We start from the raw sequence: 25503 nt of genomic DNA on the forward strand, positions 1-25503 counted from the left end.
TTAATTTTTTTTTGTTATTTAAGGGAACCCTTTAACATCACAGTATGTTTAAAAGGTTTTTACAAGCCGAGAGCATAAACACCTGTAAATTTAAGCTTTATAAAAAGTCAGCGGACAATACGGGCTTTCCAATCTCTGCTTTGTTTCTTAAACCGTCTGTTTGAAAGGTTGTGTACGGCAGCTCCTTTAAAGGCGCTGCAGACGGTGCCGGCGCTCAGTCTGCACAAATACACACATGGACACACAAACACACACATTTTTGTACAGCTGTCCATCTTAGGTCAAGGGTAAGGGTTAGTTGTCTTCACCAAGACCGTGTTTCCACAGAACGGTTCAGTACAGTACAGAATGTATTTGTTTGCCTTTTCTTTAGGAATAGTACCAAAGTAACTGGCCCCAAATGATCCATTTTTGGTACCCTAAAAGTCCACACACTTTTTGATATTTTAAACCTTAGTAGCTTCAGATTAACAAGAAAATATCCAGAAGCAGCCAAAAAACTGTTCCCATCAGCTGTTAATAACATGTATATACACATTCTTAGCGAGGATACTCACATAAATAATGCACTCCCTTACCCTAACTATCATAACTTAATGTCCGACCCTAACCCTTAACCTAAACTAAATTGTAACCCCAACCCTCAAACACAGCCCCTAAGAACAAGCCAAAATGTCCTCACAAAGATGGGTTTGAATCAAAACTACAGACACATACACACATACGCACACACACACACACACACACACACACACACACAGGTTAGGAGTGTTTGTTTGTGTCAGAACCAAAAGTCTGGTTCCTGACTCGGTTTTTTTTCCCTCTCTCACCATGGGTTCACTTTTAGGTGGCGTGCGACTCTAGGATGAGTTTTTGGTTTTAACCAGGCCATTCGTCACCAGGCCCCTGTAGAACTCCTGCAGGTACGTGTACACACATTTCCAGTCCGGCTCCCGCATCTTCACCATGTCGTCCACATCTAACAGCTGGGGACAGTCCACTAGTTTCCTGTGGCCACACCCGCCAAGGAGGGGAGGGAGGGGAGAGGAAGGGAAGACCCAAACAGAGAGACACCAAGAAGAGGACAGGAAGGACAAAGAGTGTACAGATAAACAGGAGGAAGAAGAAGAAGGAAGGGACCAGGACAGAGATAGTGGACAAAGTGTGGGAAAGAGAAGGAAGGAGAGGAAGAGGGGGAGAAAAACAGATGAAGCCGTGAGCAGCCAAATGTAACAGGTTCATGGTGAAAAGACAGAGGGAGAGAGAGGAGAGAGAGAAAGGACACAAAAACAAACAATAACATTACATTCTCTGTGTTCACAAATACATCCATGAGTCGACATGCGTCATGAACATCACAATCCATTACAGTATGTGGCAAACACATTCAAACACGAGTGTGGGTCAAAACAAAATGTTAAATGAGCAGGCGATTCAGCTCATTTAGCTTATTTTTGTTTGTTTGTTTGTTGTTGTTTTTTTTTTTTTCTCTGTGCAATAAATCAAGTTTGGTCAGATACACACACACACACAAGCCGGTGAGAAAAAAAGGATTCTGTAAATGAACATGAAGATACAAGTATGTAGAGCTGCACAATTATTTGATAAAGACAAACGATGCGGGGGAAAAAAACCCACTGCAGGAATTTAACGGACTAAAAATCTTCATGATTTGAATAATTTATCCGTCGTACCAATTATGAATCATATTTTAGAATTGCAATATCATTTCTTTTGTCCGTATTATGCAGCTCTACAAATACGTGGTGGAACAAAAACACACTCAGTGGTGCACAGGACGGCGTGTCTTTGAATGTGTGTGTGTGTGTTGGGATTCCAGATAACAACAAACTGTTGGGAGTGACGGGACAGTGCAACACAAAGGTGTGAAGACAGGGGCTGTGGTGGTGCAACAGTCTGGTGCCGAGATTAAAAACCATGACTATAAATACCAGCATGGATATAATTAATATCATTATTATTATTATTATTATTATCATCCTTCTGGCAGCAAGTGAACGCACGCACAGGTGAGTGGAGGGGGACGTGGGGGCATCACAAGTGAGAATGCTGTGATGCAAGATGGATGAGAAAGAAAAGAGAAAGGAATAAAAAAAAAAGAAAGAAAGATAAATTGTTGAGGAAGGAGCCAACAGCTCTTCTCTTTTATGACCTGGTGCTTGTTTTGGGTTTTTTTTTCCTCATGGGTCTCTGGTTTAGAGCAGATGGAGGATGAGAGTTCAGAGGCAGGAGGATAAGAAGAGGCTCACTGATACACCTGAGAGAGAGTTAAAGCTCGGACATCAGTCGAGGAGCTTCCACGTCCACGTTCTGGGTCACTTGCTGTCCATCGGTAAAGTGAGTGGATTTTATAGAGACAAAGAAAAGTTGTTGTTTTGGCTGCAAGCAAACGACTAGCCTGAATGGTTTGATTTTCATTGGGTTTCCATCATTCTGTTTTTACACACATTCTCAAATTGTGTAAAGGAAAAGTTGAATAAGTCTTGAATTATTACATTTACATATACATACAAGTTTTTACAACTGAGGAGGTGGAAAAGTTGGCCTAGTGTTTTGGACGTTTAGACTGAAACGATCAGCCTTCTTCAACTGTACTGGGAAAAAACAAAAAGCAGATACAGTGGGAGAAAGGAGGATTGTGTGGACTGAAAAAGAAGCCACAATATTCCTCCACTTAATGCAAGAAGCAAATCTTTCAATACTAATGAATTGAAGCAGCATACTGAACAGCTGTTGGCTGGTTTTCTGTTCTTCTTGGGTTTCCTTTTCTTTTTTCATCAAGATCCACTTCATTGAACTAACAAACACAGATACTGTAAATGTGCATTTTCTTTAACAGAATCTGTGAAAATTCAGTTTAAATCTAGGGAGGTAGGAGCGCCTTGGTTTGACAAGAATGTCTTAAAACTGTTCATTCTCCCCCCCCAAAAAAAGCCTGTTAAAGCACCCTTTTGCAAATAAAAAAAACATCCAGAATTAGAATGATGGTTAGTGTACGTTGCCCAGACAAAGACGTCTTTTGTGAGTACTCACTCTGCAGTGCTGAAGGCCACCTCAAAGTTGTGCCTGCGGTTGCTGGGACTCAGGGAGTCGTAGTCAAAAGCTTCTGGGAAGAAATTGTGCACCAGGGCACAGAACGCCATGCCATTACTCCAGCTGGATGAGAAGTTTTGAATGTCTACATGCTGAGGGAGAGGAAACACAGAACAGACATAAAGGCAGTGATCTATATGAGATGGAAACTCAGTCTAACTTGTCTTCTTCCGTTTACTGGCTAACAAAGCATTCAACACACACACACACACACACAGTGGGTTGCTATGGCCCGTTGGCTAACCTCATATGAGCGGGTCTTGGCACGACACCAGTCAAGCAGCATCTGTTTGATGGAGTTGGCGTTGGGTACACCAAAGCTGGTGGAACGCTGCACTTTGTTTACCTTGGCCACAGCCTGATTGCCCAGACTGAAAGAAAAGTCAGCATCGTCTTAATATTTACATGCTTTGACATACACTTTTTCTTCCTTTGGTAGGACGACCTTCTGTGTTTATCCTTACCCGCCTCCTTCCTTCTCCAGCTTCTCTATCATGGCCTTGCGGGCCTGCATGGCAGAAGTCTTCGGCATCGTCTGAGCTCTCATCAGCTCCTTGCGTCTCTCCGCCTGTCTTCGTTCCAAGGCGGCAAACCCACCGTTGCCACTGCGAGTCGGCGTTTCATCCTCGCGGTCAAAGACACTGAGGTGACGTGGAGACGTGCACATCGGATTAAAATGTGAAAGTGCTGGGATGTTTCATGAGGTACAATTGATTATGCCGATGCTTTATGACCCACCTGCCCACTTTTTTACTCGTGTTAGAGGAAGAAGAGGAAGATGTGAAGCTGTAGGACTTTGACTGGACTGTTCCTCCTGAGACACAGACAAGATGGTTTCATGTTAAAACCAGCACACACATGAATGATATTGATGGTAAAACTGTGGTGATTACACTTGATAATGAAAGAAATGAAGAGATAACTCACTGTCTGTTTTCTGAACATAACTGGCCTCGACAACAGTGCTCCGTGTTGATCTGTTCCCATCACCTGAACACATACACAGACGGTGTCATAATTATTTTGTTTTACATTTTAAATTCTATCACTGCTTTTCTTTTATTGTTTGTAAATCTACAGGATGTCACTACGGATAAGTTTCTTGAAATGGAGAAAAAGTACCAGATTGGGCAAAGCGGTCTGTCTTTGTGACTTGACTGAGGGTGGAACCGTCTGCCGACTTCTCTACCTTCCTCATCACCACCTCTCCTGCTCCAACCCCTGTGCGAGTTTTCTGTGAACGGTCCTCTCTCTGCTGCCGCAGCTCCTGCAGACGTGTCTCGCGCTCCTTTTCTCTCTGATCTGGGGTGGAGGAGATAATAAGTTAGAAAAAGGACAGGAGGGATGAGGATGTGGATGGGAAGTTGGGAGGGATGACATCAGTGGAAAAAGAGGAGGAGGAAAACAAGAGATCTTAAACAAACTGACAGCACCTCGTCTGACTGCCACAAAGATAGATTAGAACAGAGCATCCAAATTTGAGGCAATGCATTTCAGCATTCTTTCCATGGCACTGTTAATTTATCTGAACACACACACACAGACAATCATAGGTGAAAGAGTTGCAGCCGAGGCACAGCTTTCAAGTAGAAATGCACAAACAAAACAGATGAAAGAGAGTGAGCACATGTCGACTGTCCCTGCGGACGCCTGTGCCAAGTTCTGCAAGGTCAGAATATCTCAACACAATACATTGTTAATCTGAGGCGTACAAACACCTCAACATACCAAGCAGTGTTTATCTTAAACAGACGTATGATTCTGAGTTGTGTCTCCTGTATCTGAGGAGGCACTAAAGACACTGTCATTGGTATCACTGTGCTCAATGAAATGAAATAAGCAAATAAAAAACCTATGAATAAAAAGCATAAAAATATGCTTAATGTGGTGGATGTTCTAGTAGTGATGTTGAAGCACTCGCACACACACACACCACAAAAAAAACACAGGATTCATGCATGTTAACAGAGCTGCTCGTCCTCCGCTAGGGCTGTCACTTCTCGTCCAAAATTCAGATGTCTGTTCGAACTTGGTGGGGAAAGTTCAAATTTGAACCTTAAAATGTTTTAGTTCATAATACACAGTCTTGGAGCACATCAGACTGTCTGAAGGTGCAGCAGAGGGCGCTGTGAGTGCAGCTTTACCTCAGAAGACATTGATGTTGTGTCATTTTGGTGTAGAAATGGAGGACAAACAAGTGTTGTATGGAAGTATTTCGAGTTCTTCATCATAGATGGAAAACTAACAAACAAATCTGCAGACCCACCTCTTGGCCTAGTTGATAGTCCACCTGAGTAATAATAAATAACCCTGTCACGTTTGTGTGTGCATGAAGGAACGACATGTCATGTAATATTTGTTCAAACTTGATTTCTAAGAAAAAAGTGGCAGCCCTGTCATCCACTGCAGAGATCAGAGAAATACACTGTTGGAATTGTTGAATTGTTGTGGTTTGACATCAACAGGATGGTGACATAACAAGACAAACGCAGGCAACTATCAATTGTTAAAGGAAACTGCACACCAACCCGTCCTACCTATTTCCTCTTGAGTACATCCAAGCTTGGCCTCTGAGGGCAGAATGAATTGTTTACATTTAATAAACAAAAATATGTTTTTTGGGTTTTTTTTCTGCAGCAGAAATCATGAAAAACTGTCATGTAGCGATTGCAAGAGTGAGAAGTGTTATTCTTGATGCTGCTCTTACCTCTCTTTCTCTTGCGGAGGTCTCTCATGGCTGCACGGATCAACTTCCTCTCCTCAAAGTCCTTGCACTCATCGAGCTGTGGAAGGACAACACACACACACACACGTACGCACACGTACACACAAACAGAAACCATGAGCAGTAATTCCTCACGCTGAGCCAAAGTGGCATGGCTCCATTTGTGTATTCACAACCAACATTGTGCTTCCACACAACACTGAGCTGTGACTGGTGAGATTTACACAAACTAGTTGTGCACAACTAATGCTGCTGTGTTCTTGAGGTGCTTTTAAATGTAAATCATCCTGAATTATAACTCGGGGAGTGAAGTACCATTTTGTCAAGGAGCTCTTCATCCTCGATGGCAGCCAGCTGCTCGGCAGTCAGTTTTCCGGAGCGCTCCTCCAGTTTGGCCGGAGTGCTGGAGCCATTGTGAAAGGTTGGGACTTGAGAAGTCACCTGAACGGACGATCCAGATGAAAACACCGGCTCAGACGCCGTGACAGGCTCCGTCTCAATCTGCAGTGACACAAACAAAACACACGTACACAGTGTGAGCAGGAGCACGCGAACGACGAAAGACGCGTTGAAAGGCACGGTGTGACATTTATGAATGTCAGATTCCTTTGTCGGTGCTATTTTTAAAATACAAACTGTCACATTAGAGGGATTGGGTGTGTATTGGCAACCTCTAGCTTTGGTTCTGAAAAACAACTTTAAAGAACTGGAAGGAGGATTTTAAAACCTTCACTGAAGTGCACCGACATTGAGGACATAATAGGTACAAGAGGATTTTGGGTTAAACACACTGAGGCCATAATAGGCCAAAGTGTGCGACTGCCCACTCACCACCATGCCCCATAATTTCTTCCATCCTCTCTACAGTCTAACAGTCACGCACTAGTGACCCAGTGATCAAGAAACAGCAAGAGAAACCCTGCCAACTTACTATTCACTTAGTTCATGGAGTGTGACTGACACATGGAGTGCCTAAATGATACCAAGCTGCTGTGAACCATTACTTTATGTGACAGGAATGGTAAACCACTCTGACTGCGAGATGGGAACGATGCATTAGCAGATATAAACTCTCAGGGAAAACCCATCCTTCCTGGCATGTAGACCTTAAAGGGACTGATGAGCATAAAAGCGGAGGATGCAGAGAACCATGAGGAGGGGGTTGTTAAGGTGCAATCCTGCAATGTGCAATATGAATGAATAATGTGCACTATCCCGATGCTTGTCATTGGCACTTTACATAACTGGAGCTTTACATTAGGTTTTATGCCTATTTGTAGCTGTATGTAATATAGGTTTTGTGGTGTATCACTGTGCATTAATCATGTTACATCAAACTGCCTAAACCCCACAAGGCCTCTAAAATAAAATAAATAAAACCCTGTTTCAGAGCTGCATATTGGGAGAGACAATAAATCCTATCGAAAACACCTAATAAAATGCCTAATAAAAAAGGTGCTAAATGCCTTTGGCAGACTATAGGCTTTCAGGGCTTTTGTTGGTTTCACTCAGAGAGCCTAACCGTCCCATTTCCACACCATCCACCCTTTTGACTCTCCTCTGCAGCCTGACCAGGTCTCACCAGGGAGGGGACATAGCTGCCCAGCATGGCCACAGAGCTGCATGATCACGGGTGGCCCCCTGGTTTCAAAGCTGACCCATGGGACTGGTCTGACTGAGAGACACTTGACCGGGCAGGAATGTTTTGGGACACAACAGAACGCAGCCAAACAAGGGGTATGAGTCAGACCATGAGGGAATTTGTGTGGGGTGAGAAATCCCAGTTAACCTTAATGCTCCAGTTATGAATAATTCACCGAGTCACTGTGGCACAAAAGTGCTTTTTCATTCTTTTCCTCCTCGAATGGAACAAGGGCAACGGATGTCACCAAACACAAACATGGAGTTTGTTATGGGATTCCAACAGTGAAGAGAGCAAACAAGCCTTAATATGACAGCATGTGCCTTGATCCTGTTCAATGATCTCCTTGTTCGAGGGCCAAAGAAGTAAAACCTTTTCATTCTGAATAGATGGAAAATGACAGACCAAGGCCACCATTATTGGTGTGATATTTTTTTCCCTCCATCAGGAAGTGTTTCCACGCAGCAGGGCACATGCACACTGACACACATACACACACACAATCTCAAGTGCAAGCCAGGACACAATTGGAAAAGCATGCCGTTACCAGATTAGCATAATGTCCGAGGCAGAATGCAGTGAAGACTTCCACATAAACACAATCTGAGTGACAGAGATGGTGAAGTATTTTCAAAAATGCAGTGAGGACACAATGTGGGATTAAAACCCACAGGCGGCTATGAAGGATGGAACATTAGGTCAAGAAGTTTGTGAGTGAAAGTGTCCAGTGTCACTGTGGTGTGACATGTAAAGCTCACAGTCATGCAACAATCTAATCTTAATCTTAATTAAATGAGGTCTGATCAGAACCATTCTTCAGAGATCAGTACCTCACTGTCGTTACAAGAAATGTTTGCCATGAGAGAGGGGGCGGAGAGGGAGCGACATGTGGCAAAGGTGGGTGGATGAGGGATGGGTGAAGGTTCTGGCTTCTGAGGTGAGATTTTCTCTGTAGTGTCCGAGTCCTGGGAGCAGGACAGATTTCCCAGGAGTACACTTGCTGGAGTGTACACAGGAGTGCTAGCTGGAGCTGCCCTGGATGGTAAATCTTCAGGAGTGCAGGACGATGTGTCACACTGTGTTTCAAGCACGGTCTCCTGGGGAGAGCAGGCCGGGGGATCACTGGATTCACATGATGATGATGTTTGGGTTTCACAAAGAACTGAAGATGATCTTTCATTGCTAGACAGTACATGGAGGGAGGGATCAGGCAGCCCCATCACCTGACACAGAACCTCCACCTGTCTCACTAGCTTTTCTTGCTGAACACTCAGCCTCAGGTTCTCCTCCTGGAGCCTGACAACAATCTCAGCAAGAGGGGACACTTGAGCTGCTGCCTCATCTAGACGGGCAAACACTCGCTTCCCAAAGGCCTGCAGGTCACTGTGGATCTCTCCAACTGCACATCGTAACATTCTTTCAAGTTCCCTCTCGAGGAACTGCTCCTGTTCATTTTCCTCTTCCTCCTGAGCGAGCAGATCACCAATCACCTCCTCTAGACCGGACTCTGCGCAGGCACTATCTGGGCTGCCCAAAGCCTCTGCTACCTGTGAGGCTGGTGAGAATTCCAGATTGACTCCAGGCATGGCTCCACCAGCTGCCCACACTGAGGGCAGTTTCAATCCTCAGAAATGTCCCAAAAACTTAAGCTGGGTGTGATAGGAGACAAAACAGTGGCCTTCTCCCCGTTTGTACATCAGTGACCTTTCAAAAGACAATGCATGGTCTTTATACCCCAAGCAAATCTCCCCTCTTTACCAGCCAACTCCATGAGCCAATAAGCATGTAAGAAATCCTGTTTCCCAGGCAGCAGTGGCTCCACCCACTTATTTCCAGGTGCTGCAGACATGTCTATTTATCTCCTGCCCTGCCATTATTCCACTGAGACAGTCAGTCCTGGGGCACCAGCGGAGCCCGGAGGGGCAGTGGTTGTGGCAACATTGTAAAAAAAAGACTCACCCCTCCCTCTTAGCTTATATTTAGAGCCCTTGTCCTTCACACCTCGACTGGCAGGCAACGATGGATTTAGACGAAGCTCTACGCCAGGGCTGACTTAAAAGAGTTACATGTTTGTGCTTCTCTTATAATTGTCTCTTAAAAGTGACACCTTATCAGGTCAGATGTGTTGCATGACTGTGATTCAAGGCAGATCTCCAGGGGTAAAGAACAGTCCATGAAGGACAGATTGTTTACGGGGCCATGATGGAGCAGATTGAGCCAGTGAGGAAGAGCAGAACCCACTTCCTCACAGCTGTGGGCACGGATGTTAGGAAGAATCAGTGCAGTCCATCCAAGATTTTGATTAAGGCTTACTGACAAAGCGCCAGGAGCCTAGCTGCTGCTCCTGCAGTTGCTTCAAGTGCTTTTGTCATAAATTAAGACACAGCTGAGCAAAAGTCTGTGTGTGCATGTGTTTCATACTGTAAGAAGCTCAAGTACATCTTTTAAATACCCAGTAAAGAGTTAGATTTCAGTCCATTTAAAAAATCAACTGGTAATGAAAATACTTTCTCTAAACAAAGGCTGATTGGATGTAAAAGGCTACACATGAAACATTGAAATGAGACGGAAATTCTTGATGACGAGTTTAGGAATCGCAGGCCCAGGCATAAGATCATGAAGAATGAATGATGCACCTGTGTAGACACTGTTTCCAAAAACAGGCACACAATACATGAATGATTTTAGAACCTAATAATCTGGACTGGCATTCATTTAAAAAAAATAAAAATAAATAATAAAAAATAAATAAATACAACAAAGAGCAAGGATGGTCTTTCCCTAAACTTACAGGAAGGTAAATCCTTTCCCAGAAAGAATCTTGATCTCAAGGCTGAGTTACACGACCGTCATCAGGGAAAACCCCAATAAGGACATGCTCAGGTTTTACTGTGTATCAAAGCATTTCAGCTATAAAAAAAAAAAAGTTGATCAGGATCAGCCTGGTGTAAAAACCTTGGTTGTATCTGTGACCCGCGTAAACTGGCTCGGTGAGAGCATGTGTCACAAGATCAGTGCTGTAAACAATAGGGACCTTATTCTTCTCCATGACAGTAAGATGATCTGTCACCATGTTCATATGGCAGAGCTTATGTAGTGGTGTGACCCGAGGCCAGGCCTCGGTGACAAAGGGACAGAGATTGACTGTCGTGTCATCACCGTGGTTACAAAACTAAGACATAATTTGTATTGTGTTAGAGGCTGAACGCAGCGGGTTGGCATGGGCCTAAAAACTGAGATGAGCCAGAGCAGCTGTGGTCACTTGGAGCAGAAGCCATCAATAATGAGCTGCTGGTCACCTGTTGGTAGTCGAGTCTCACCGCTGCATTGAAACACTGCAAGCATTTCGACTTACTGCGTCTCAGAGTCAGTTCAGGTCACTTCGTCTTGGCTTTACAATAAATAACACGTTGGAAGTAGGGTGGCTTTGTTGTTTTTACAATCTTTCCGTTGTTTTCTTTAGCTAAAAGGTTTTTTTCACTGTTGAATCTCACGTTGGATTTTATAGGCAGCCGACTGCGCAAACTGATGCTATCTGAGTATCAACAGGTTTTATTGGAATTAAAAAATGACAAAAGGAAGGAAACTCTGAAGTTAGACCACCAAGAAGAATCCTCGACCACCCAAACAGATCAGAAAGGAACCACTGTGGTCAATAAACAACCATCAACATAGACTAGCTACACTTTCACCACATACTTGTCATTATACAATGAATATATATTCTATAAAAAAGATATATGAGGCATTTTACACAAGTTACTTTAACGTGAATTTTCCATGTCACCACTAGCTTTTGCCTTAAAAAAAATAAAATAAATAACATAACTTCACCTGAAGACCGAGTGCCTTATTTTTCCATGATTGTCTGCAGTATTTACATCAAGCAGGAGTGGGATTTTATGTGTGTGTATTTTTACCTGCCCCGCTAAAGACCACCTGTTGGTTTAGCTGGGGTCATGCAGTGCTTCCTTCCCCTCTTGTAAATTCTTGTAACACACAAAAAACTTTAACAGGTGCAGAAAAATCTAACGGGGGGCAGGATTACTAACTGGACTAACTGTGGTATCAGTGGCGGTATTAATGTTGAGCTTGTGTGTGATGAGGATAACCGTATATGTGTCACAGAGTCTATGGTGCAATCACACGGTCATGTCTTTTGTTCTCCTTTGCTCTGCCAGTGTTAAGGCCTGTGGTTTACTCCCGATCCACAGCAACTGTGAATAACATAGATATCGTAACAATATAAAATAAGGTACAACTAATGATTGGAGAGTGACATGAAACGCAGCTTTACTGTGCTGGTTGGTAGCTGTAGTAAAAACTGTGAAATGCACATCTTACAAAAAAAAAATCATATTTAGTAATATCATCATACATATTAGCGCTCACCCAAAGACATTACCTGCATGTTGTTATGATAATGTGTTCAGTGCTCTCTGCTCAGTCAAATAATAATCCTCATCACCAGCTGAATCTTTCCTTTTTTCTGCAAATCTGTGATCCTGTCAGGAGGAAGCTGCTGCAGTATCTTAGTCTGTGTTTGTATGTCTCACTGAGGATCTTACTGAGGGAGATCATCTCATTCCAACACCTTAAATCCTCCTTGCAGCATCATGGAGCCTCCTCCCAGCGCTAATTAACCAGCTCCTTGATCCCATAAGCAAGTTACTGTGGCGCATTGACATAGAGGGTGGAACACTCGGTCATGAAAGAGAAAACAGGACATCATGTCTCTTCTCCTCACTCTCAATCCCCTACTCTCCATCCATGAAGACACTTCCTTTAATGGAGGAGCAAGTGGGTTAAGGAATGCACCAAAAGGGAGTTTAGCTGTTCTTCATCCCCTGAGGTCACTTTGAGATGGGACAGGAATGGTTTTTGACAGCATTCACTTTCCACCATTAGCAAAAAGACTTTCAGCCAATCAGAGTGCACAAAGATGCGCCTCTTCCAGTTTTGGCCCTGTACAAGTGATGAAGAACTCGTGTAAACATGAGTCTTAATGCAGCTGGACAGTAATTGGTGTGGATATAGAAAGACAGGTGTGATTTGGGAAACATTTCCCGGATAAATCTCAGTGGGCAAGATCTGCCGAGAGAAAATGAGGAATGCCCGGAGCACCTCCCTCCTGCTCCCTCTCCCTCTCTCCTTCACATACCCTACAAGGACAGATGTGACTGGCTACCCTCTCTGTGTTTGATAAACACTGTGCTTCCCTTCTCTCCCTCCTTTTCTCACACTCTGTCTGTCTTTCATTGTCCTGACTTGCAGGCCTTTCAGACCTTTATAGGTGATTGCTAAGACAGAGACGCAGCAGAAAGAAACTCGGCAGGAATTCAACTCTGAAAATTAAACATTAGAGGAAAACAAAGCACTCATCTTTAATCCGAAAGGACAAGAAAGAGAGATTTGTGTTCGACTAATTTAGTCACATTTCATTGGAGCTTCATTCTTGTGATCTATTCACAAAAAGATATTCTCTTGAGCCCGAGGAAGACTTACCTTGATGGAGGATCCAGAGGAGAAGCTGGACGACGGGATCTTGAAGGGCGTTGCTCTTAGGCCGAGGGTTAACTCTGAAACAGACAAAAAAAAAAAACAATAACAATTTACTCACTTAATACTAATAATATCTCCTTTTTATTGATTTTATCCACAACTGTGGGATGAATAAAAGGTCAAGAAAGGTCCTAGCAGCCATATGCTGTGGCTTGTTGGTGGCCATTAGTCAGTTATATACAGTAAGCTGCCATCGTGTCATAAACAACAGAGAACTCACGTCTAATGAGAGATAAGTGAAAATATGTACATGAAGCCACCTTACACATAAACAGCCCCCTTCATTCCCCTCCAAGAATGCACACATAAAGTTCCCTGTGACCTGCTGCTGCTTTCCCTCTCCACACGTGTGCGTGCGTGTATGCACGCATATATACAAGCTTTATAATAAAATACAGGCCTTATGCACACCAGCACAGCAGGGTGTAATTTAAGAGTCTTGGTAGGTGCTTCTGAGAAAATCTGGATACACAACTGAAGCCTGCTCTCAATCAGCAAGGAGAAGTCAGGCAGGTTCCCAAAAAAGGAGCCAAAACCATTAAAGCAAGAAGAGCTAAAAAGAAACTATCAAGTCTTGTAAAGGAGTCCAGTGGGCCTGCCAGAATCTGTCCTGGAGGGGGAGGGTGGGGGATTAGGGGGTTGAAGGAAGTGGGGTGGCTGTAAGGGGTGAGGAGGCTATAATCGTACAGGTTCAGCTCGAGTCTTAAATAAACTGTTTGGGTTGGAGGTCCTGGTTGCTGGGAAGAGCTGAAACTTAAGACGTCTTGTTTGGACAGAACGTAAAAGCAGCTGTAGCAGCGTTGCTTCTGAAATAGACTCCGATTAATTTATTTCAAAGTTCATACAATTGATGAATTCATGCTGTCATTGTTTGGATTACAGGTTTGTTCTGTACATTAGACGATTATGCATGTGGAGACTGGCCCACTGCTGTATTAAGTTTTAGTATGAAGAAAGCCATACCATCTATGGATACAGAGGACAGAGTAGTTCTTTGTTTTTAAAATTATTCAGGTGAGCAGATGATGCACGTTGACATTTTCATTTATCCATCATCAGTGTCTGTCATTCATGCATTCATTCATTCATTCATTCATTCATTCAGCAGCAACGCTTCTAGATTTTCACACCAGGTCATTTAAAACTATTTGGACTTGAACAAATACGGGCCTCGTCGTCATAGCATCCTCGCTGACACTACGGCGACAGCACCACTGCTGAAAAAATGAAATCTAGGCAAAACATCGTATCACTGTATTAAAACTTTTCTGATTCATCAGCAGAAAGAGACCGTATCTCAAATTTCCTGTCCCCTCTCAACCGTTGAATGTCGACTAAAATAATTAAATACAGTTATCTTCATGACACTTTATTGCATGTGTGCATATCCCACTGGATGTTCTGTATATCACTGAACTCTATACTTTGAGTAATGCCCCCGTCTTTGCATTGCATGTAATTAGTGTGTAATTTGGTGGTTGGTTGGTTGGTTGGTTGGTTGGTGGTGTTGCAGGTGTCCCTCAGCAAGGGTGTCCTGCTGTATTCTAACTATGAATGTGTCACTGATATGACAGCGTCTTCAATCAGAGGACAACCTGTGGCTGTGGTTTCCACTGTCTCATCTCCTAACAGGCAAAATGAGCAACGGGGTCAACTTCCAAAATATTCATCTGCATTTAAAAGTTAGCTAAAAAAAAAGTTAATTCTGTCATTGTTGAGCGATGAGAACGCCACATTTAATCAATTCTTGCTTGCATCCTGTGCGTAATTTATCACATGTAGGGTAAGCTACACAGAAAATATCAATAAAAAGGAATGCCATGCAGCAAAAAGACCGGGTTTGTGACCCGTCGTAACAAGGGCCTTTCTGCATGGAGTTTGCAGAAATGTTCTCCCAGTGTGCGCGGGGGCTTCCTTCCACAGTCCAAAAACACTTAGAACTCTACTCTAAATTGACAGTAGGTGTGAGTGTGAGAGTGAATGGTTTTTTGTCTGGTGTTGGACTGATGACCTGTCAAGTGTGTACACCCTACATCCGCTGGGATTGGCACCAGCAGCCCCACGACCCTCATGTGGCGAATAAGGCGGTAGATGATGGATGGATGGAGGGACAAAAATGACGTGTGTGTGTGTGTGTGTGTGGATTATTTAACTGTACCGTACTACATCAGTGTGGCTATTCATCCTGGCCTAAGACTGTTGTTTCCTTTGTCCCAATATAATTTCTGCTGTTGACTGCTGACCTCACCCCCTCCACTCTGCGACAACATGCCCACATTATAACAAATACCCTTCAGTACAACCATGCCGTATCTCATTCAATTCCAACATCTATGCCCACATATCCATGTGCTTTGCTCAGTCTGACAAAAAACCCTTGTCATCGTCCCACTTCTGACCGACTCACTGCTCACAGTCGTCCCCCATAGTGACTGGGATTGTGGCATGATATTCTCAAGGAAAGAAATCAGGTGGATAAATTAGGATTTATGCTTCAGAAACACAGTAGGCAGCAGCTTTGTATGCAACATCAGTATAAAACATAAATGCAAATAAACTTTACCTCAAAATCGGTGTACTTCAAACACACCGCAACCAAAAAGCAACAATATACTGCACAACATGCAAGCTGGCTATTTAAGCTGTGAGTGTGTCAGCTGGTTCTGTTGCTATAAGGCTGACACTCGTACCTGCTCGCTGCCCCAGAGCATTTGGGGTCATGCGTGGGGTCATGCTGGTGATGGGGACGATGTTGCCCCTTGACGAGGATGAAGAGGAGGTGGTTGTGCGCCCATCCTTGATCTCAATGGTGAGGAAAGTCTTCATGTCCGGGTCTGCCTCTCCCTGGGTGACCTGCTGTCCAGCTGCTCTCCCTGGGGTCTTATCCTCCTTTGAGTTACCGTGGGCATGCACATCTTTTTCAGCTGGATGCCTCGTCCCACCCACCGAATTCTGCGATTGGCCAGCTGAAGACAGTAGTGTACTGGCCCCTCCTCTTGGCTGAGGTGTGGCCTGACTCTGCGATGCGGCAGATGTGTGAGATGTTGAGTCCCCAGGAGTATTGAGGGATGCTGCTGAGTGTGTAAACCTCTCAGCTGCAGAGATACTTGTGTGGCCACTTTTGCCAGAGGTTGTTCCATTCCTCAGCTGGGTCTTCTTCAAAGGTGGGACATTTGCGCTCTGACTGGACTCTGTGAACTTGCGCATCCGATCGCGTACAGAGTTGGTGCCATTGAATCGCTGCAATACAGCATCTTTCTTCTCTGGTGCTGAAGAAGACAGCGAATGAGGGGAGTTAACATCAGTGACCACTCAATAAATGTGAAATACACAGATACACAGAGAGCCTACACTCTTACAGGTTTCATCCACCTCAAAGCTGTAGTGTGTAACTTAAATATTAACAAAAATCCAAAACATTCAAACTACTAAGACTGTCAGCTCCACAAAATACTCTCTGTATTCCACAGTATTGCAGTGTTAAGTTCTCATTGTGGTTACATCCCAATACTGCACACAGGAAGTGATTCATTCAGTGAAGTCAAGTGAAATGTAGTTAAAAAACTGAAAAGCTGATATTCAGCAGTTTGACAGAATAACATGTCGTGACCCCTCCCATCCCTGCACTGCCACTTTATACACACAAACGCTCCCTCAGTCAGGTCTGATAGTGTTGCTTAACAGACAGAGCCATTGTTCAGATGAATGACACAGCATACAAATAATATTACAATGTTTCTAGTCACAGGCACTGAGGCAGAATAATTACATATAACAGCAAAATCCTCAAAAGTTAAAACACTGCAGAACTGCAAAAACTCTCGAGAAAATACTATTCTGCTTTTAATTTTCTCACTACGTTTTGCTCCAGTTGAGCTAATCTCCCCCTGTTTCTATCAGTTGCTATCTTGGGGGACCTTTCAGGACATGTTCCTCCTAATGGATTTTACTTTTGTTCTCTGATCCTTAATACTGAAAGACACTCAGAGCAAATCCCATGATTTGGCACAGACTCTCCAGAGGGAAAAAAAAAAACCCCACCAGTGATTAAAGGAGAAGATATATTCACTGAGGTCATCCTAACAGAAAATAACAATGTGCTGCTCAGGAGAAAAACCTACAGTTTACAGTACAGTGGACATCCCCGTCTGGTAAGAAGAGAGAAAATGGTGTATATTATAAAATGCTTCTTCCTCAGACCTCATTCCTGTTTGTGGCCCTACATGGTCACACTGACGGCTCTGATTGTCTCTGTATACTCGATTTCTACAGGCTGTGAATAAGATGGTATGATGGTGTCAAAAACTCAATCAATACATTGAATTCAACATATTCTGTTAAATTTGAAAACTAATTTATTTCACCAAAGTCTTATGTTAAGGAGCTGGAAATGATGTATGTTCTAAAGTTTCATGTTGATCGATCAGTTTCAGACTAATCAAGCTGGATTAATTTCTTACCAGAGTTGTTTTCTTTGTCATGAGAGAGTGGAAGATCTCTGTTAACTGTTATCTGTAGAGGGGGGAAACAAAGAAACATGGCAAAGCAATCAGAGGAAGCAGAGAGCATTAAGAGTTACCATAAAGTGTACCTGAATACACAACCACAGACCTGTGTTATATTTAACAGGGTAGAAATGTACATTCATGAGGGACAAGTGACTGGTAACTGTGATGAACGACCATCCATCTCTCTCTCACACACACACACACACACACACACACACACACACACACACACACACACACACACACACACACACACACACACACACACACACACACACACACACACACACACACACACACACACACACACACACACACACACACACACACACACACACACACACACACACACACACACACACACACACACACACACACACACACACACACACACACACACACACACACACACACACACACACACACACAGGCCTAAATACAGTATCGGTCAGTGGTGTTTTCATTACATAACATTTGTGTAGTGAGTGAAGCAGTGGGCCTCTGTTCTTTTTTTGGCAGCTGGGGCCATGATGAGCCCCAGAGTGTTTACATTACTCTCACAAGACTGAGCATCAGCACATATTGCAGGGAACAATAAAAAAAGACCAGGGCCGGCCTAGAGTAAACACATTTAGGAGTGACACGGTGGCGTCATTACGTCATGTGCAGTAGAAAAGTGGCAGATTTGTGTGTGTTCTCAGCCTCACGGTATGAAAAGAGACAGAACCACTAGCCCATAACGCTGTCTCTCCCACTCTGACGGCAGGTGAGGTTGACACACTGTTGAGGTGAAGCAGAGGCTCTCAGGTACACAGTTTGTTTGTGTAGCCAAGTAACAAAAGTTAAACAGCTCCAAACAGAAGCTGAACACGGTGCATTTAAGGATGCTGATGTGACCTGGGTGTCAGTTAAGAATGAGGACAGGGTTTCCTCTTGTCATATTATGATGAAATGGGGAAAAAAGAGAACAAATTGGCTGCTGTTGCTGCATGCTATTGTGTTAATGCAGCTCAACACCACACTCTAGTGGTGTAGTTACACTAAATACTGTGTGTCACTGTTGCTTTTCAAACTGGCTAAAACTGTCCTGAGACACACTATGTTCCACATACAAAACGGACATACATCTAATACAAGAAGAGCATCATCTACCTTTTGGTTCTGGGAGTCATGCTTTCCATTTGTGCCGTCACTCAAATGGCCATTTGAAGGACAGCTACGAGATAGAATGGCCCCATCAGGCTGCTCCAAATCAGCAATGCAATCCTGACTGGACTGAGCCAGGAGACTGGCTGGACCCTGGCTCCTGCTCTCAGTTTCTGAATCTGTGCTGCAAGGGGAACCACTCATGGTGGTCTCCACCTCCTCTCCTGGACCCCTCTCCTCAGAGGACACACTCATGCTCTGGTCAGAGGCCCTGGAGTCACTTCGTTCTCTTGAAAAAAGGCCGACACAATCGGAAGCCCCGGAGCCCAAACGGGGTCGGGAACCGGAATCGGAGGCATCTGAGCCCAGTCTCTGTCTGATGTAGGACTGGGAGCCGGTACTTCTCTCCGATGCCCCAGAGTCATGCCGAACACGCTGTGAGGAACTCAGGCTCCTGTCTGAGGCTCCGGAGTCTAGCCGGGCTCTGTAGGCTGAGCCCACGCTCTTTTCTGAGGCCACCGAATCCAGACTGGACTTGGGGAGCACTGAAGTCATGCTGCGGTCTGAAGCTGAGGAGTCTGACCGTTGACGGTGAGACAGGACCAGGTCAGGCTCTGTGGTCACAACCTCTCGCTGAGGCTGGATCAGCATGGGTCCAGGGCCATCGTCCTTCACCAGGTGATCGAGAACCAACACCATACCTGAGTTGGAGCCTGCAACAGAAAACACAAATGACAGCATCTATTCAACAACATCTATTCATGTGCATTGTAGTTTTTCTAAATTCAGAAATAGTTTGTCCATTCTCTCGCTTAGATTCGCATGTTTATATGTGAGCAAAGAAAGTGGAGGTGGTGAAGTTAGAGACTAAGCTGATGGAAATGAAATACGTCCGTGGCCCCAAGAGAGGCTAAGCTAGAACATATCACTCAGGATCAGAGAGCAGGCACGAGGAGACTTGAGGGGATGTTGGCATTTCCTCCAGTCTGGCCTCGGTTCCTGAGCAAGATCTGTTGGATTGTGCTGGTGTATGTGCATGGAGGAGAAGGAAAGCCCATGAGTGGAGAATGAGAGCACACTTGGCAAAGCCACAGTGGTGACCAAGTATAGGGAGTCAAGGAGGAAGTGAGGTGAAACGGAGACTAGGACAAGTACTTCCCCTCCACTGTGTCCAGGCTCCTTTGCTACTCTTTCTGTCATCAGGAAACCACTCTCTAAACAACACAGCAGAGCCCACATCCTCCTCTGCCTGACATAATCTCAACCTCCATCACACCGTGGTGCTTCCAGGGAACGGTATACTTGTATCAGAGATTGTGATTACACACGCCACAGGTAACGAAAACAGATAAAACCAAGAGTGTATCACGTTTCCACATCTCACGTAGACACCGAGGCACGAAAAACACGTCTGTGTTTTCACCAACTTTTACTCTGCAACCAAATGGGGCTCACTTGGTATCCATGGCATTCATTTACAAACCAAATCAAAGGCAGACTCCAGTCTGAGCGCCATCCGCAGCGAGCTCTTTCAACTTTTTAACTTGACAGCATGAAGAGAGTACACTGCAAGTTTCATTTAAAGCAGCTGATGTTGTTGTTTGTAATTCATTATTACACAACTCCAAATAGCTTAATTGAGCACAATAAATGCATAAATAGCAGTGAGTTGTTGATTAAATGGATGATTATTTAATGTGGTCTGCATAGAAAACATGTTGACAATAAATGGCTTCCATTACCACATGTGACACAGTGAATGGTCGACAACACGGCAGTGTCTACTTCTAATGATGCACCAACTTAACATAAACTCGATTACTGGTAAACTGTAACTGAAGTGAAAGCCAAACTCCTGCTGCTCCTTCTACAAACTCTCATGTAATTGTTCCTATCTTTGCTGTGATGTCCATTGTGTAGTGATTTCTGGGAAAAATCCCCACTGCTGCTGGACTGTAATGAGAGGCTTGCATTTTGCTTCAAAATAGCTACAAACGCTGCACTTGTGCACTCTGCTGCCAGTCGATATATAGAATATAGACAAAGGGCAACAAAGGGTTTGTTTTTTATAGGTCTTTTACTCTCAAGCAAGGACCCAAAAATAAGTGCATGTTTTTGTTCTGTGTGAATGTTTTCAACACAGTTTTTTTTTCTTTTCATTTTGCTTTCCCCCGAATTTGATGAACAGTTATGGTTCTATTGCCTCAGTTTTGGTGCAATGGGGATAATATACTGTAGTTTTTATAGGCAATATGCTATTAAAAAAACTGACTGACCATACACTTCCTTTTTCTTAATACAAGATCCACTTTTCTTAGGGTTAGAGTATCAAACTGTGTACTTTTCATGGTACAGAGTGACGTTAACTCAATTGTTTCAGTGAAGAAAGTAACATGAGAGAGTAGCTCAGTGGTGAACTGCAACACCTCTGAACAGTCTGAACTGAACCGAACCTGTACCAGACTTTTGATTTGGGGTCCTATAAAAACATTTTCTTAGTGATGAAACTGATAAGTTTGGACCACAACTTTATCTGCATTTTTATATTTACAGAGAAAGACAAGTGTCAATTGACCAAAGTGACCAAATTATTATAATTCATGCTTAAAGAAACATGGAGTATTGCTGTTTTTGTTAAGATACTTGAGTATTTTCAATGATAGAGAGTGGTGAAGCAATTAAAAAATTCAAATTGGTAATATAAAAAGGTCTGGTAGTAAATTGAATGTCACTACAGTTGCAGATCAGTGACTGAGTTCCTCTTTTTTTGGGAACTTGAGGTCTGTAGCACATTCCACTGAGAGTCTCTGCTAACATTTCATTTCCTAAATCATAGCCTCACCAGTTACAGTTTGCACCAGAATGCACAGCTGGACACATTGGTCACTGGAGTAAAAAAATATGTAAGGTTTTCTGTTGGTCTAAGAGGTAAAGGCATGTGTTTGTGCTATGTTCAAAGACCAAAAATCACCCAGGCACTGATCATCCAAGTTAAATTTCAATTTTCTGCTAAGTTCACTCTGCTGAAAACACACGAACCACGGGCCCATCCCGGCTTCACTGTCCTGCCCCAACCACAGACGTCCTGTGTCCTTTGTCGATTGGCTTCCTCCTTTATTTTTCAACGGTGGTCTTTTTTTTTTTGGTCGCCCTCGCTTCACCCTGGTTTAAATTGTAAGGCATGGGACAGGGAGTTTCACCGCCACGTCAAACTAGCCTCAGTTCTGCTCTGGTATTGGCTTTATTTAGCAGAGGTGTGGCTGTTGGTTTTCCCATAGTTGCTTCCCATAACCCCATCAGCAACACCCAGGTCTACGAGAAGGACACCAGGACAAACTCGGCCACACAGAATGATGACCAACGGCCTCAGGCCAAGTTTAAGACAACCAGGCCAGAGACTTAAATAAAAAATCAAAAATACTTTAATCTCAAGCAAAGAATGTTTCTTTAAAGTTACATTTTGACATAAATTAATGGGATTGTCCAATAAATAAACTTTGTCATGAGGAAGTTGTTTTTTTTATAATTCATCAACAATGCATGTTTGTCATTTTACAAGCTATTCATCATCAGCTCTGGTTAGTGTGCCTGCAAAGTTTCAAGGACTCAAGTGAACGAAGCACATTCATTCCCTCCTGAAGGCTTGCATTCATACTACTTTATTAATGGCTGGGCTAACAGGGTGGTTAATGAAATGACTTCACACTTAAGAAGGCAAAGTCATTAAGCCTGCAGTTGTTAGCGACTCCAAAAACTTAATAAATTTAGATGAAGGCGCTTAAAGAGCCTGAACTAATATGACCTTTTGACCGCCACCTGAGGAGAATGGCTTCTTTGGCCTGACTATTTTACCAGGCTAGGAAGAGGAAATTGCACCAAGACCAATGTATGCACTCACAGGTTGCAACAGAGGCAGTCAGTGTTTAAGTCTAAGCCTTTAGTTCTTACCCGGATTTAACCTTTAGGTGAATGTTTACAGTGTATACAAGCTTTTGTATTCCGTCAATCCCAGAAGACTGGCATGTCCAAACATGATCTAAATGTGAATATGCTACGGACAAAATGTACTAATGCAACCAAGCAAAAATGTTTTTATCTAAAAAGCAGTCCTGTGTACTTTGGTGTGTTGCTCACCTTTCTTCTGCAACTCTCTGCTTTGTTGTGTCTGCTCCCGGATCCGAGATCTGATACGCTCTCTCTCACTGTGACTCTCCGTCTCCTGTGAAGAAAAAGAAAAAACAAACACGCTCAATACACTTCGACACAGTTGCCAAAGTATCACGCTTTTTCATCTCTTAGGTTTCACCGTGTCTTCAGTATAAAAACGCCAACCACTTCCAAACTGTGAGCTCATTCCTCTGATCAAAAGAGTGATCAGATCAGTTCTACACTCAACTGTTTGAGGTCACTTGGGGATCACAACCGGTCGAGGTCAAATTCTATAGCAAACAAAAGGATTATTTCTCTCCAATCTGCATGAAGCCTTATCCACGCAGAAACAGAACACTACCTTTTCATTCTTAAAGAGTTTTGCATAAACACAGGATCGTTTCAGGAAATGTCTTCATTCACACAAAACCCCTCAAAATGACACTTAACTACATGCCAGGCCTGTATGTGGCACTGTTAGCTGCCAGAGAATAGAATAAGAATGACATGTAATGTAATAAGAATTAGAATTTCTGCACAAAGGTTCAAAAACCATAAGAGAATCTCAGCCAAGCGTGTCGAGAACAACAGTGGGGTCTAATTCCTGCCAGTGTCTAGTAACTGATCAACTCTATGCAAAAGAAACACCAACAGTTGTGCTGTATGAAGCTTTAGTTCAGTGACTAATAAAAGTTTGTTTGCTTAAGATAAAAGTGGCCTTTTATTGTGACCAGTCCAAGGCTCATCCGTGCAGAGTCTCACCTGTCAGGTAGATGGATTATAAAGATTTGAACAATTTTGTAAACAAAATTTGAAACAAATACAACCAACACAGAATTGTTGCATGTATATGTCATACATTAAACTATAGATCATTAGTCTGTTTTATATGCTTTACAGTTTCATCTGACTTGGGTATCAAATAAAAAGGCAGCCTCTGTCGATGCCAATCTGCACTGATACGGTAAAGTCGAAGCAGGAGGGAGATCTCAGAGGAGAGAAGGCAGTATTTTGGCATATGGAGAGGAAACGAGAGAGGTGTGGAGGGAAGGATGGAGGGGGAAAAGATGAAGATCCCGGCACTACTGTTGGGCCTCTGGTGCCTGACCTTGAACAGCTCCACAGGCGAATCAGCTGTGCAAATAAGTTCCCTCAGAGCACGTGTGCACACACTCTTTAAATCACTCCCCCACACATTTTCTTAATCTACAGCACACTGGAAATTTTTCTATTAAAGGGCATAAAACTCCAGAATGGAGATGTAGGAGGTATGCATAATTCTGTAACCATATCACAGCACATCATCTCCTTAAAGGTATTTTACAAGAGACATCTGGCGTAAGAATAGTCCAACAGGCGTTTGGGTGGATGCTGAAAAAACACACAGGACGTGACCTTACATACTTAAAATATAATACTTAGAGCAGATTTACAGCCTACCATTAGTTCAGGCTTCTGAAAACACATTTGCGATCTTTCAAGCAAGCAAAGAAAGCACACACCAAACCACATTATCACATGCCACAATCAGTTTGTCATGTGTAAACAATGTTATCCCGGACAAGAGGCTGATGTAGTATTCAGAAGAAGCGTTGAGTCTTGTAAATCAAAACTTTTGTATTTTAAAAGGCTTTTCATCTTTGCAGTGTGTGATCACAGGTGGTAGAGAAAGTGTGGGGTTATGTGGCGAGCAAACACAAAGAATTCTCAAATTTAAACACGAGTGAGTGGCAGAGGTGTAAAAGGAGAGTGAGTGAGTTTTTTCTGCTCTGCTGACTGTGACCTTCCCCACCTTGAGTAGATTACAGGGTAAAAAGCGGCTCAATCACAGCAGGGAAAATGTAATCAGACACTGTTGCAGGAGACGACAGAAAAAAAACCGAAAGGTGACTCTGGAACAGTTTCAAAACACCAGATTGTGATTAAAACTGTCATATAATTTACATTGTGAACTAAAACAAGTTAACAACTTGTGTCAGTGAAGGAAGAGACAATAACTATCCTCAGAGAGAAGTTAGTGAGATGTGTCATCAGACAAGGTGCACCAATGTCACAAGTTATTCAAGCTTCCTTTTTTCTCTACAAAAACAAAAAAGTGGCAGCACAGAATCGGTGGCATAGAAAAAGTCTTCGTAATGGTAAATATTGTGAATGCTGCCAAGGACACCACAGTGGCAAGAAAGGAAAATGTGTGGAACGCACCTTAAATGAGTTAGCACAGTGTCTGATGAGGACACAAAAGGCTGAAGGCACTAAAGTGCAATAATATGAGAGGTCACATGCAGGGGACACTCAAGAGTCACTCAAAGAGTCACCAGGAGATAATTGTGTTTGAGCCATAAACACAATTATAGAGAACGAGCTTTTCCTCACCCTCTCCTACCAGGAGTCAGACAGACAGCCGTCATTTCACAGCTCCCACGAAACCACAGGGAACATATTTCTCACAGACAGTGAGGCAGAGGGGGAAAAAGGGAAGATAAAGTGGAACTGGAGACGCAGACCAGAGCCTGGGACCTGCTGCCAGCCACCATGCTGTCATTAGAGGCTTTTCTCTGGCCCCAATATTCAGGATCTGACAGAGTGGAACACCGACAACGTCCCACTCCAACGCTTACCCCAACCACTTGTTCCATCTGGCCCCAAGGAACTTCTTT

General features: G+C 43.4%; 1 protein-coding gene across 4 annotated transcripts in view; it reads right to left on the reverse strand.

The window, feature by feature from the left end:
* Window positions 1–25503, reverse strand: part of smtnb (smoothelin b) — a 54475-nt gene that overhangs the window by 2311 nt on the left and 26661 nt on the right. Inside the window, exons 6-20 of one of the 4 annotated variants that reach the window (XM_058635323.1) lie at window positions 22832–22916; window positions 18704–19410; window positions 17504–17555; window positions 15734–16312; window positions 12987–13060; window positions 6155–6340; window positions 5822–5897; window positions 5652–5684; window positions 4237–4416; window positions 4042–4104; window positions 3853–3928; window positions 3579–3755; window positions 3359–3485; window positions 3055–3206; window positions 831–1008 (exon numbers count right to left, since the gene is read on the reverse strand). In XM_058635323.1, the coding sequence (XP_058491306.1) occupies window positions 861–1008; window positions 3055–3206; window positions 3359–3485; window positions 3579–3755; window positions 3853–3928; window positions 4042–4104; window positions 4237–4416; window positions 5652–5684; window positions 5822–5897; window positions 6155–6340; window positions 12987–13060; window positions 15734–16312; window positions 17504–17555; window positions 18704–19410; window positions 22832–22916 (2715 nt within the window). In that variant the 3' untranslated portion in view covers window positions 831–860. Of the gene's footprint in view, window positions 1–830; window positions 1009–3054; window positions 3207–3358; window positions 3486–3578; window positions 3756–3852; window positions 3929–4041; window positions 4105–4236; window positions 4417–5651; window positions 5685–5821; window positions 5898–6154; window positions 6341–12986; window positions 13061–15733; window positions 16313–17503; window positions 17556–18703; window positions 19411–22831; window positions 22917–25503 lie in introns of those variants that run through there. The other 3 variants (XM_058635322.1, XM_058635325.1, XM_058635324.1) reach the window with 3 other exon arrangements.

The sequence above is a fragment of the Solea solea genome, chromosome 8 (genome assembly GCF_958295425.1).
Source record: "Solea solea chromosome 8, fSolSol10.1, whole genome shotgun sequence".
Classification (NCBI taxonomy): domain Eukaryota; kingdom Metazoa; phylum Chordata; class Actinopteri; order Pleuronectiformes; family Soleidae; genus Solea; species Solea solea.